This window comes from Talpa europaea (genome assembly GCF_964194135.1).
Source record: "Talpa europaea genome assembly, chromosome: 16".
Taxonomy (NCBI): Eukaryota; Metazoa; Chordata; class Mammalia; order Eulipotyphla; family Talpidae; genus Talpa; species Talpa europaea.
The window spans coordinates 46,115,039-46,126,591 of record NC_140084.1 but is presented as its reverse complement, the minus strand read 5'-3'; the positions used below and the strand labels follow the sequence as shown (position 1 = coordinate 46,126,591).

The window sequence follows — 11,553 nt, the reverse complement described above, 5'->3', positions numbered from 1 at the left end:
GGGGTCAGTCTATAGTCCTCCAGCGGGGAGAGACAGGAGGGGGAGGTGGTGCGAATTCACCTTTGTGGGTAGGGCAGGCGAGCATCGCAGGAGCTGAGGAGATTGCACACAGGATGGGCGATGAACAGTTGGACTAACTTCAGGGCTCGGGAGAAGTTAGAAGAGGAAGTGAGACTCATAGACAGAGCCATCCACGCTCAGCGGGGGTGGGGGTGGGTTGTGGGAAGCGCTGGCACCCTCTCTTTCCTCTGTGAGCCTCAGATTCTTCCTCTGCAAGGAGTGGGTGTGCTCTGGATGTTTAAAGATCCCCTGGCTCCCCTGTGCCTTTGCTTCTGACCCCCTATGCTGAAAGCCTGCCTGCTGCTCTCAGCTCTCTTTGGGGCTGTTTGCAGCGGGTTCTGTGTGGTTGTACAGGGGGGTTCGCTTTGGTTCAACAAGTGTTTATTGAACGTGTGCCAGGCACTGTGCTGAATGCCCCATTCATGCATGCAGGTGCTGCATGCCTCATTCATTCATTCATACATACATGTGCCAAGGGCCTCGTTCATTCATGTATGTGCTAAATGCCTCATTTAGCCACTCATTCATTCGTTCCTGTGCTGGTATTTGGCTCTGTGTGTGTGTGTGTGTGTGTGTGTGTGTAGGGTGATAGGTTGTTAAGACACATGCATATTTGACCACTGAAATGAAACTGATGTCAGGGGAGATTGTATATGAACAGTTATGTGCAAACAATGCTTGGCGTTTAAGGACATGTCAGTAAGTGAGAATCTCAATCTCAGTGTCTCTCTCTTTCCCCTTCTCTGCTTCCCTCTCTCTCTTTCATTCTTTCCCCTCTTCTCTGTCTCTCCTCTTCTTGCACCTCTCTCTCTCAATCCCCTATATCTCTCTCTTTGTGTCTCTTCCCATCTCTCTCCCCATTTCTCCTCCACCTTCCCAGCTTTCTCTCTCTGAATCTCTTCTCAGTTCTCTCTTCTCTGTCCTTCTCATTCTGAGAGGAACTGGAAGTTACTGGTCAGGAAATACCTAACACCCTCCCCTCCTTTAACACCCAGACCTAGACCATCTCTTCTGGACACCCCCTGCTTACACATCAGGAATCTAGACAGGACATTTTCACAGTCCAGGAGTACAAGAGGAGGCCTTGGGACAGGGCCTTCGCACCCCAGACTCATCATGGGACCTTAGGGGGCTGGGTGGTAGTGCTCAAGTAGCTGGGGCAAAGAGGGGGTGTCTCCTGAGTCCCAGCTGGGGTGTTTCTCAGCAGGCTATCTGGGGGTGGCTGACACTGACAACTCTCTGGGGCTCTTCCCTTCTGGCCTCCCCCAGTATGATGAGTTGCCCCAGTACCCAGGCGTCGTGGACGGCACCACAACCTTGGCTGGCTTCTCAGAGGCAGTGTCCTCAGCCACAAGAGCCTCGGGACCCTATGGCCCCCACCGGCCAGCCCAGCCCCCACCCCCAGGCTTGGACAGTGATGGCCTGAAGAGGGAGAAGGATGAGATCTACGGGTGAGTGCTGACAATGCCAAGGCTCCATGGAGTCTCAGGATTGGGGCAGGGGGTGGGGGGAGGCTGTCTCTGGGTTTCTCTTTCTCTATCTCACTCTCTCTGTCTCTTCATGTCTCCTCTCATCTCCTCTCTCCCTCCCAGTGGTTCTCTACTTCCAAGCCCCCCTGCCCTTCCCCTCATGAACTCTCTCCTCTCTGGCTTCTCCTCCAGACACCCACTCTTCCCCCTGCTGGCCTTGGTCTTTGAGAAATGTGAACTGGCCACGTGCTCACCCCGTGATGGGGCAGGCACAGGGCTGGCCACTCCCCTGGGGGGGGATGTCTGCTCCTCCGATTCCTTCAACGAGGACATCGCTGCCTTTGCCAAGCAGGTGGGCACCCTCATACACTGCGCATTGTGCAAGGACAGCCCAGTAGGCGGGGCAGTGGGACACACCGCACTGCCCTCTCTGCCTCTCTCTTCCTCCCAGGTGCGCTCGGAAAGACCCCTCTTCTCCTCCAACCCGGAGCTGGACAATCTGGTGAGATCTGGGCCCATCCCAATGCCCCTTCCTTCAGGGGCTCTCCCAGCCCTTACTCTAGAACCCTGGGCTGTTCGCAGGAACAGAGAGGAGACCCCCTGATCCAGGTTCTCAAATACAGGCACACCTCGGATATAGTGCAGGCTGGGTTCCAGACCACCAAAATAAAGTGAATACAAGCGAGTCACACAGATTTCTTGGTTTCCAACGCATGTGAAATATGTTTGCACTATGCTGTAGTCTGATCAATATACAATAGCATAGCGGCTTAAAAATAAAGTGTACGTACAGGGAGATGCAATTTGAGCTCATGCTGTTGGAAAAATGGAGCCATAGGCTTACTGGGCTCAGGGTTGCTGCACGCCTGCAATTTATAAAATACAACACACGATATCGGCAATGAAATTCAATAAAGCGCCGTGAGCTGTGCATGCATGGGGCCCTTTGGCTTGGTTTTGAAGATCTGAGTTCAGATCCTGTCTCTGCCACCTGACAGCTCCGAGAACCAGGGCAAGTGGTTCCATCTGCCTGTGTCTTGATTTCCTCGTCTATAAAGTGTAGCTAGAAGTGATTTCTTTTCTGCAGGGATGTTGGGAGGGTTTAATGAGTTAATCAGAGTCAAGCACTTAGAACAGTTCCTGGCCCTAATGGGGACAGCTAGAGCTAGCTGCTCTTGCCGTCAGGACTGCAGAGCCCAGGGCCAAAGGAGTGGAGGCACTCAGCAGCCCAGCAGAGAGGAGAGAGGGAAGAAGGGGGAGAGGAGGTAGGAGTACCCTGGAGGCTTCCGCTTTTTGCTTTCCCAGCTCCCGCCAGGGCTTCCCATTGGTTGAGCCCTTTGGCAAAGGCTCCTGGGAAGTGTAGTTTGTAGAGAAGGGTGGGGTCTATTTATTCTCCAACTCCCTCACTCTTGTGGTGGGTCCTCTTCTGTCTCCTGCTTCTCTTCCATTGTCACTGGCTCTCGCCTTATTTCTGGATCTTCATCTCTGTTCTCTGTTTCTCTTTGCCCTGACTCTGAGTTTCTGTTTCTCTGTGTCTGTCACTGTTTTTGTTTTTCCATCGCGCTTTTTCTGATTCTCTGTCTCTCTTCTCTCCTTTCTCCTCCTTCCCTTCTCTCTCTCCCTCCTTCTCTTCCTCTCGTTTCCTTCTCCTCCTTCCTCTTTTTCCTCTTCTCCTTTTTCTTCTCTTCCCTCTCCCTCGCCTTCTTTTTCCTCTTTCCTGTACTTCTCTTCCTTTTACTCCTCACCTCCTCCATCCTCCCCTTCTCTTCTCCCACCCTCCTCTTCTCTCTTTTCCTGTCTTCATGTTCAGATGATACAGGCCATACAAGTGCTCCGGTTCCACCTGCTAGAGCTGGAGAAGGTGAGCGCTTCTCACTTCCCCTCACACCCTAATCCCTCCCCCACCTGCCCCTACACCCCCTGCAGGCTCCATCCCCACTGGTGTTGGAGCCAAATGTCACCCCTGCCCCTGTGCACCCCAGCCCTGGCCCCCGGGTGGCCCCCCCAGTACCCCGGTGCCCCCTCAGGTCCACGACCTGTGCGACAACTTCTGTCACCGCTACATCACCTGCCTCAAGGGAAAGATGCCCATCGACCTGGTCATCGAGGATCGGGATGGCAGCTGCAGGGAGGATCTTGAGGACTACCCAGCTTCTTGCCCCAGCCTCCCAGATCAGGTGCGACTGGGGCTGGGAGTCAGCTGGGCACAAGGACACTCCCTAACCACAAGCCACACCAGCTGCACAGGCCAGCATCTGGAGGAAACTTCTCTGAGCTGCAGTGTCTCAGGCTGAGCCTAGAGGACACAGATGATGCAACTACATTGGTGCATTTGGGAAAGGACATGGGCGGCGGCGGGGGGCGGGGGGGGGCTGTCTAGGACAATCAGCAAGGGTAAGGAGGTACCCTGGTGTTTAACAAGAGCAGGCGACTGGGCCCACCCCCAGCCTGCCTCCCAATGAGTGAACCAGGCCTACATTGAAGGAGAAAGCAGTCTTGACACTGTCTTTATAGGTGGGTCTGCTTCCTGGGAAGCAGAACTGGGGCAAAGGATGAAAGTCACACATTATCAAGTTTCTCCAAGTGTGTTGGGGTTTGAATAAAGGAAATACAGCCCTGGATTCCATGATCTGTGATTTTGAGACCTCCCAAATCTCTGAAAATGGAAGTTCCCCCCCTCCCCCGTAAGTTTAATGCAAACTCACTTGGCAGCAAAATCTGACCTGAACTAATGAGAGGCTATTTATAGCCTTTATTTATTCCACCTCATTAAATATGCAGCCATTTTGCTGTAGAAACATTAATGGGTTTGATGATGGGAGGTCATGCCCCAGACCCTGCTGGGGGTGTTGTGGTAGACACGGCGTGTGCACTGATTGACTGCCTAAAAATATGAGAACTTCTGAATTCTGACACCGCTGGCCCCCAAGGAGTCCAGATAAGGTTTCATAGATCTGTAGGAGCTCGGCTTTATGGGGCAATTGCTATGTGCCTTTACTTAAATTAACCCATTGGGTCCCTGCCACACTGTGAGGCAAAGACCGTTATTGGCCTTTATTTCCCATTTGAGGAAACTGATGCACAGAGAGGTAAAGCAACTTACTCAAGATCACACAGCCACAAAGGAGGTAGGGTCAGTCTATGTTGTACCTCAAACATTGGCACTCACATCTGAGCCTTGTTTTCCAGAATAATGCATGGATTAGAGACCACGAAGACAGCGGGACCCCAGGTCCCTCCAGTGGGGGCCTGGCCTCCCAGAGCGGGGACAACTCCAGTGACCAAGGTGAGAATGTGGGAGGTGAGGGATGAAAATGTGTTAGTGTGAGGATTGAGGTTAGACAGTAAGTAGGACTTCCAGGGTGGCAAGGATGACTGGGGTGTGTGGAAAGGTGTCTAGGTGAGGGTTCTGGATCCCTCTGATCCCCACCCTCACTGTCCACAAATACTGCATGTCTCTTCTCCCTCAGGAGACACAAGTGTGGCCTCACCAAGTTCTGGTGGAGAGGATGAGGAGCTGGACCAGGAACGGCGGCGGAACAAGAAGAGGGGGATCTTTCCCAAGGTGGCCACCAACATCATGAGAGCCTGGCTGTTCCAGCACCTCTCGGTGAGACCCCCGTGGCCCTGGGTGCTAGGTGGGAGCAGAGAGAAATGGAGGAGGGTGGCTGCACAGACTGTGGCCCTGAGAGAGACCCAGAGATGGGAAATGAGATGGGGAGGATACTGAGGGAGAATTTCAGGTAGATAAGGGCCTCTTAGAGCAGACACCCATGAGAACTCCCTGTGCACCAGGTGCTATGAAGACCCCCTCACTCATTTGGTCCTTCCCCCTGCCCACATGTCCATCGTCATTTGTTCACCCACCCATCAAGCATTCACCTTCACCCAACCACAGCCTGTGTGGGGGGAAGAGTCTGGTTACCATCCCCAATGAGGAGACTGAGGTCTGGAGGTCTCACAGGCATAAGTGGGTCCAAACATGGACGGGCTGGCCTTAACCCCCATGCCACAATGCCTCAAGGAGAGCCACTGAAGCACAGAGGCTGGGAGAGGCTGAAACAAAGATGGAGTCAATGATATGTGGGAGGAGTGAGCAAGAGTGAGAGAAAGGAAGAGACTGGTTCACAGAGGGACACAGAGATACAGAGAGAGGGAGGGAAGGAGGGATGGAAACAGAGAGGGAGAGCCACAGAGAAAGAAATTAGGACATGGAGAGACACATACAGAGAACCTGACAGAGACTCAGAGAGGCTGGAGCTGGGTTTTGCCTCTTATGGGGTGATGGAGCCTCCTCCCTACAGAGTCCCTACAGCGAACTGGCCAATTAGCCTCTAATTGCTGAAAGAGGCAGGTGTAATTGCCCAAAACCTGGCTCTGTTTCGCCTCCATTGGGCCCCTGGGAACACGGAAAAACCCGTGCATGCTGGTTCACCAGCCCCCTGCCCCAGCCTGGGCTCACCATCCCCCGGGCCAGGGCGGGCCAGGTCCTGGGGCAGCTGGACAGGCAGGGTGACTCTTGCTGGTGGCCACAGCACCCGTATCCCTCGGAGGAGCAGAAGAAGCAGTTGGCGCAAGACACAGGGCTCACCATCCTACAAGTAAACAACTGGTGAGTGACCCAGGAGGTCTGGCAGTTCTTTGCCAGGCCCGGTGGGAGTCGGGCGCTGTCCGCGGTGCTGAAGGAGGCGCGGCAACCCTTTCAAGCTTCTCTCCTTGTGCTTTTTGCTTCCCTATCCTCCGTCTTCTCTTACCAACTCTGTGTGCTGTCTCTGCCTCCCTCCCACTCCCTCTTCACACACCTCTTCTGTTTTCATGTCCCAGGTTTATTAACGCCCGGAGACGCATTGTGCAACCAATGATTGACCAATCCAACCGCACAGGTACAGGGAGAAGGTGGGGCAGGGGGATCTGGTGTTCCTGGGGGAGTGTCAAAGTCAGGACCCTGGCATTCTGGGACTCAGCTTGTGCCCCTCAACCCTCCTCACAGGGCAAGGTACCACCTTCAGCCCAGAGGGTCAGCCCATGGGGGGCTACACAGAAACTCAAACACACATGGCTGTCAGGCCTCCAGGTAAGATCCTGCCCCCTTACTAAGCCACTCCCTCAGCAACCAGGCCCTTCCTCCAAACAAAGAGACCCACCTTCTGGGGTTGTGTTCAGGAATAATACAGTGCCTCACTTGCAAAACGGGTATCATACCAGTATCAACCTTCTCTTCACCAAGTTTACCTATTGGTAGGCTCTGCTTTTCCATTACCCTCTTAAAAGATGACAGTCTGTCCTGATAGAGGGATCTGGTGGTGAAGGAAGGGGTGAAAGAGATTTAGAGGCAAATGGAGATGTCTGGTGAAGATCCACTAACACTCTTATTCTACTTTCCAGGATCAATGGGAATGAGTTTGAACTTGGAAGGAGAGTGGCATTATCTATAGAATCTGGATTCAGGAGAAGTATGAATATTCAAGGTCTAGGGGAAACTGGGTTGGGGGGTTATGAAACTCTCAAACCTTTGTAAGACTCCAGAATCCAGTAGTGGGTCTACCCAGAACAGGGTCAGCCTGGTTTTCCAAGTCTTGGTGGGAAGATTATTAATCCATCCATCCAACAATGCACTCACCCATCCATATATTTATCTACCCATCAGTCATCCATTTATCCATCATTCACCCAACTCTATACTCATCCACCCACCAACCTTATCTACCCACTCATCCATCCACCTCCACATGGATCCACTCACCTACTTATTATCCATGCATTCACCTACCTCCTACCTACCCATGCATCCATCCCTCTAACCATAATCCATCAACTAACCATCCATTATCCATCAGAAAATACATTAACCCACCATACCACCCATCTTTACACTGACCAACCCACTCATTCATTTGCCCATCCATCAATCCCATTTACCCACTCTTTCACACATCTAACTACCCACTAGTTTATCCACCATCCATCCATCAATTCATCTATTTAGCAATCATTCACCTACCCACCACTAGTCATCTAAACACATCTATCCACCCATACACACATTTCCACATTCACCCAACCTTCCACCCACTGTCTGCATATCCATATAGTCACCCACCTGCTTCCCACCAATTCACCCACCCATGCATCCATCTCCATATATATGTGTATATATATATATGAGCTTTATATATATATATATATATATATATATATATATATATATATATATATAACATGGGATATGTTCAGGAAAGACTTCTCTCTCTCTCTTGCTCCCTCCTCCCATCCTGTCTCTCTCCCAAACTCCTCTCTCTTTGCCTCTCTCACTATGGAACTTGGTGGTGGGGGGCTGCACAGAAGGGCTGACATGGGGCCAGAACCCTCTCCACCTCCTGACTTGGCCTCTTCCCCACTTTCCACAGAGCTCTGGGCTGTGACCACCAGCTCCCACTTGGTTCCAGTTCCTGCCTGACCCTCTGGCCTCAGGACCCCACCTCCTAAGGCCCCTCCCCACTTAATGCCTACCTCCCTGGGGCCCTGCCAGGACATGGGGGGGCCTGAGTACCCCCTGGAGGGTCTCTCAAGGACAAAGACAAGGCCTCCACTTCTGCCCCACTTCTGCCCTCACCTCTGCCTGGAACCCTAGCTGAATTTCTAGGCTTGGGTCTTCAGAAGCTGGTGACTGGGTCCTGTCCCCACCTCCAGGATAGAGAAGGGATTGGGGGTGAGCTGGGGCTGTCAGGGAAGGAAGGTCACCCGGATCCGACGTTTGGAAGAGGTTCCTTTCATCCTACTCACCTCCTCTCTCCCCCTACCTTCCTTCTCTGATGTCTTCTACCTTTTTTTTAATGATAAAATCTTAAAAACAAGAAGCCACCAATTTGAGTTCTTGTGTCTCTTCCAAGATTCAAGTTTTCATCAAGTTGAAGCTCATAAATCACTAATTATAACAATAATTGATACAGAGACAAGGGGCCTGCTGCCCAATGCACATAAAACCAACATTATGAAACCAGCATTTTGAAAGAAGAGTTTATTTGTGAGACTGGTGAGAAGACAGGAGCCCAAAACGCAAATCTCTCTTCCTTCCCAGGAAAGATAAGCGGTTTATTTAGTTGGTTTTGGGGAAACAATTTTATTGGCCAAGAAGTGTGTAAAAGGCAAAGGGAGGTGGACTTGGCTGAAGTCCAGTGGATCAGTACAAATTGGCCCATATGGAGAGAAGCCCCTCAAAGGAACCCCTTATTTCTGAATGTGGTGCAGTGGTCCCTGATTCTGTTTTCTGGGTTCCTTGTCAGGCATCTCTTGGTTCTGCAAGTCTAGCTGGTGGTTCAGTACTCTGTGCTTTGTCAATGGCAGAGGTTGTTACTCAAAATGACAGCAACTGCAGCTGAGCTGATGGGCTGAATACTAATCAGACTTCAGATTCCTCCCAAGAAAGACTGATGAGATTTAATTATATTAAAAAAATTAAAACTGGGTTGTGGGCTGGCACCTCACTGACTCCTTAACCCTACCAGCTCTTATCATTAGCAGCATTTGCTGTAAGCTGGGGTCCATACCAACACTTCACCTACCTGCAATATTTCCTATCCCACAGCCTTAAAAAAAGTTTTATTTTTGAGAACAGAAGTACCCAGTATTTGCCAACTCAGACCTTGCTAAGCGAGCAGAGACTGCAGTGCAAAGGAAGCTGAGAGATAAAACTTCTTGGTTCTCCCCACACCCACACCTGGGGTGACTGGAAATGCCTCTCTAATTAAACCAATTGGAAGTGCCCTGGGCGGAGGGAAACTGGGCTGGAGGTTAATTGTAACTAAAAATACCTCCCTCACTTCCGGGGTCCAGTAACCCACCGACTGGACCTCCGAGTGCCCGGTCGCCTGCGCGGTGAGTGAGCATCCCTGAGTGGCAAGGGCTGGGGGTGGCCCGCTTGGGGTCCTGGGATCAGAGCCTGGGGTCCTGTGTATGTGGGAGGGGGAGTCCGTGATTGTGGGGCTCGCCGTCCGTGCAGTGGGCGCCCCCACGAGTGTCCGCAGCTGTACTGCCACCGAATGGGGCGAGGGTCGCTGAGGGATGGCTGGGCGTGGGGCTGGGCCGCTGGGGAAGTGGTGGCTCTGTGCGGTGCCCGTGCGTCCGTCATACCAGGCTCTGGGCCTCACGACGTGTCTGAGGGAATACGTGGCAAAGTGGGTCTTTATTCTACCTTATTCTGCCTGGGCGTGCCCACGAGTGTCTCTGTGCGTGGCTCTGTGGCCTGTGGTGAATTTGGTGTCCCCGGATAAGCCCGAGTTGCTCGTCGCAGGATGCGGGCAGGCCATGAGCCTGGGCTCCCTCCAGGGGGCGCTGCGGAGCTTCGCCGAGTTTGTTTCCGTGACCGCTTCCTGGAGGCAGTATTGTCACATCGTAAAGTCCTTGGGTTGAAAGCATGTCCTTCAGTGGTTTTCCCGCATCCATCCCCGTCATCAAATTTCATCACCCCAAAATGAAGCCGTCTACCCATCAGCAGCCCTTTTCTTTCCTCCCCACGCCCTCACCCAGGGCAAATTCCCATCCTCCTTCCGATGTATGGATTGGACTGTTCTGGGTTCTTTTTGCACGTGGACTCATGGCCTCTCCTAGCTGGCTTCTTTCTCACGACCTACTCTTTTGGGCCTCACCATGTTGAGGCAGGTACCAGTGCTTCAGCCCCACCCATAGTCATGGAAGAATTTCGAGAAAGGACGGTGTTGCTTGTGTGCTCCTGCTCAGCTTTACAGGGACAGGGTGGATCCCAGGAGGCAGGTTATGGGTTCAATTGTGTCCTGATTCCAGAACCCGTGCGAGGAGAGCTGACACCTGGGTCCTTGCACTGCCCCAAAGAACCATAATCCCCACTATATAGATGAGGAAGCTGAGGAGCAGAGAAAGGGAGGGACTTGCCCCAGAGCTTACAGCTGTGACATGTGCTTTTCAGCTTCAGTCCTCTGTCATGTCCACTCTCCCTCCGGAAGAGTCTTTCCTGTTGCACCCACTCCCAGTCACACAGTGACTAGACCCCTCAAAACAGGTGTCCTTTAACTACTTGACACCTGAGTAGAGACCCAATCAAATGAGTGGTCCAAGCACATAGATACTGCGGGGAAGAGCATTCCCAGCTGGGGGAATAGCATATGCCAAGGTCTTGTGGTGGGAACCTACTGGGCATGTGCAAGGAGCAGACAGGAGCCTAGTAGGCTGTAGTCCAGTGAACCAGGGAAGCGTGTGGGTGACCAGGTCCCTGAGCAACCTGGGAACACCCATTGGGAGTAAGGAGCCTCAGGTGAACTTGACCCGAGGATTGGCAGGGGATTGGGGATTGGTAGGCTGCAATTGGGGTTTTGACAGGCAGGGTCCTTGGGGCTTCTGCATGGAAATTAGACCTCAGGCGGCATGAAGCAGAAGCAGGGAGCCCAGTTCTGGGCACTGATCCATCCATGCATGGGTGGGTAGGGTGGGGTCTGCAGACAAGGTCCAGGGGGCAGGTGCTGGATGGAGCTTGAAGGAAGGACCCATAAGACTGGCTAAGGCAGCGTGTAGGTGTGAGTGAGGATTTGGGCCTGACTCTGTGGGTGGAGGGGCACGTCACTGAGCTGGGGCAAAGAGGCCTTTGTTTGAAGTCAGGGGACATAACTCCAGCAGTAAAGCTCGGAGCCCAGGCAGGACAGTCAGGGGGCAGGAGATCTAGGTGGGGATGCTGCTTGGCCAGGCAGAAGGCATCTCAGGGAGAGGGAGGCGTGGTGGGGACTTGGGACCTGCCCACGGACCCCGTGGCAGAAATGTCCCTGGTCACTTTTCCGGGAGCAGGTCCTGACACCACCACCCTGGCCCATGGGATGGGGCAATGCAGGAGAAGAGGCCCTTCCTTTTTGGCCTTCACCCCAACATCTGCCCACACTGCAGGTTGCAGCGGGAGGGCTGAAAGCCGGGCCATGGGGAAAACAGGCAGAGGCAGCTGCTACCTGCTGACTGGGTGGAGCACGTTCAAGTGAGGAAGTAAGACTTTATTCACATATCCACG

At 52.8% G+C, this 11,553-nt stretch overlaps 1 protein-coding gene across 1 annotated transcript in view; it reads left to right on the top strand.

The window, feature by feature from the left end:
• MEIS3 (Meis homeobox 3) overlaps window positions 1-8,017 on the top strand; it is a gene marked incomplete at its 5' end in the record, with an annotated part of 13,381 nt that extends 5,364 nt beyond the window's left edge. The window contains 12 exons of the mRNA XM_084256962.1: window positions 1,268-1,511; window positions 1,722-1,881; window positions 1,981-2,031; window positions 3,340-3,390; window positions 3,557-3,706; window positions 4,719-4,830; window positions 5,000-5,139; window positions 6,065-6,141; window positions 6,354-6,412; window positions 6,520-6,603; window positions 6,915-6,982; window positions 7,937-8,017. Of these exons, the coding sequence (XP_084113088.1) occupies window positions 1,268-1,511; window positions 1,722-1,881; window positions 1,981-2,031; window positions 3,340-3,390; window positions 3,557-3,706; window positions 4,719-4,830; window positions 5,000-5,139; window positions 6,065-6,141; window positions 6,354-6,412; window positions 6,520-6,603; window positions 6,915-6,964 (1,178 nt within the window). The 3' untranslated portion in view covers window positions 6,965-6,982; window positions 7,937-8,017. The remainder of the gene's footprint in view (window positions 1-1,267; window positions 1,512-1,721; window positions 1,882-1,980; window positions 2,032-3,339; window positions 3,391-3,556; window positions 3,707-4,718; window positions 4,831-4,999; window positions 5,140-6,064; window positions 6,142-6,353; window positions 6,413-6,519; window positions 6,604-6,914; window positions 6,983-7,936) is intronic.
• Between the last annotated feature and the right edge of the window lie 3,536 nt (window positions 8,018-11,553).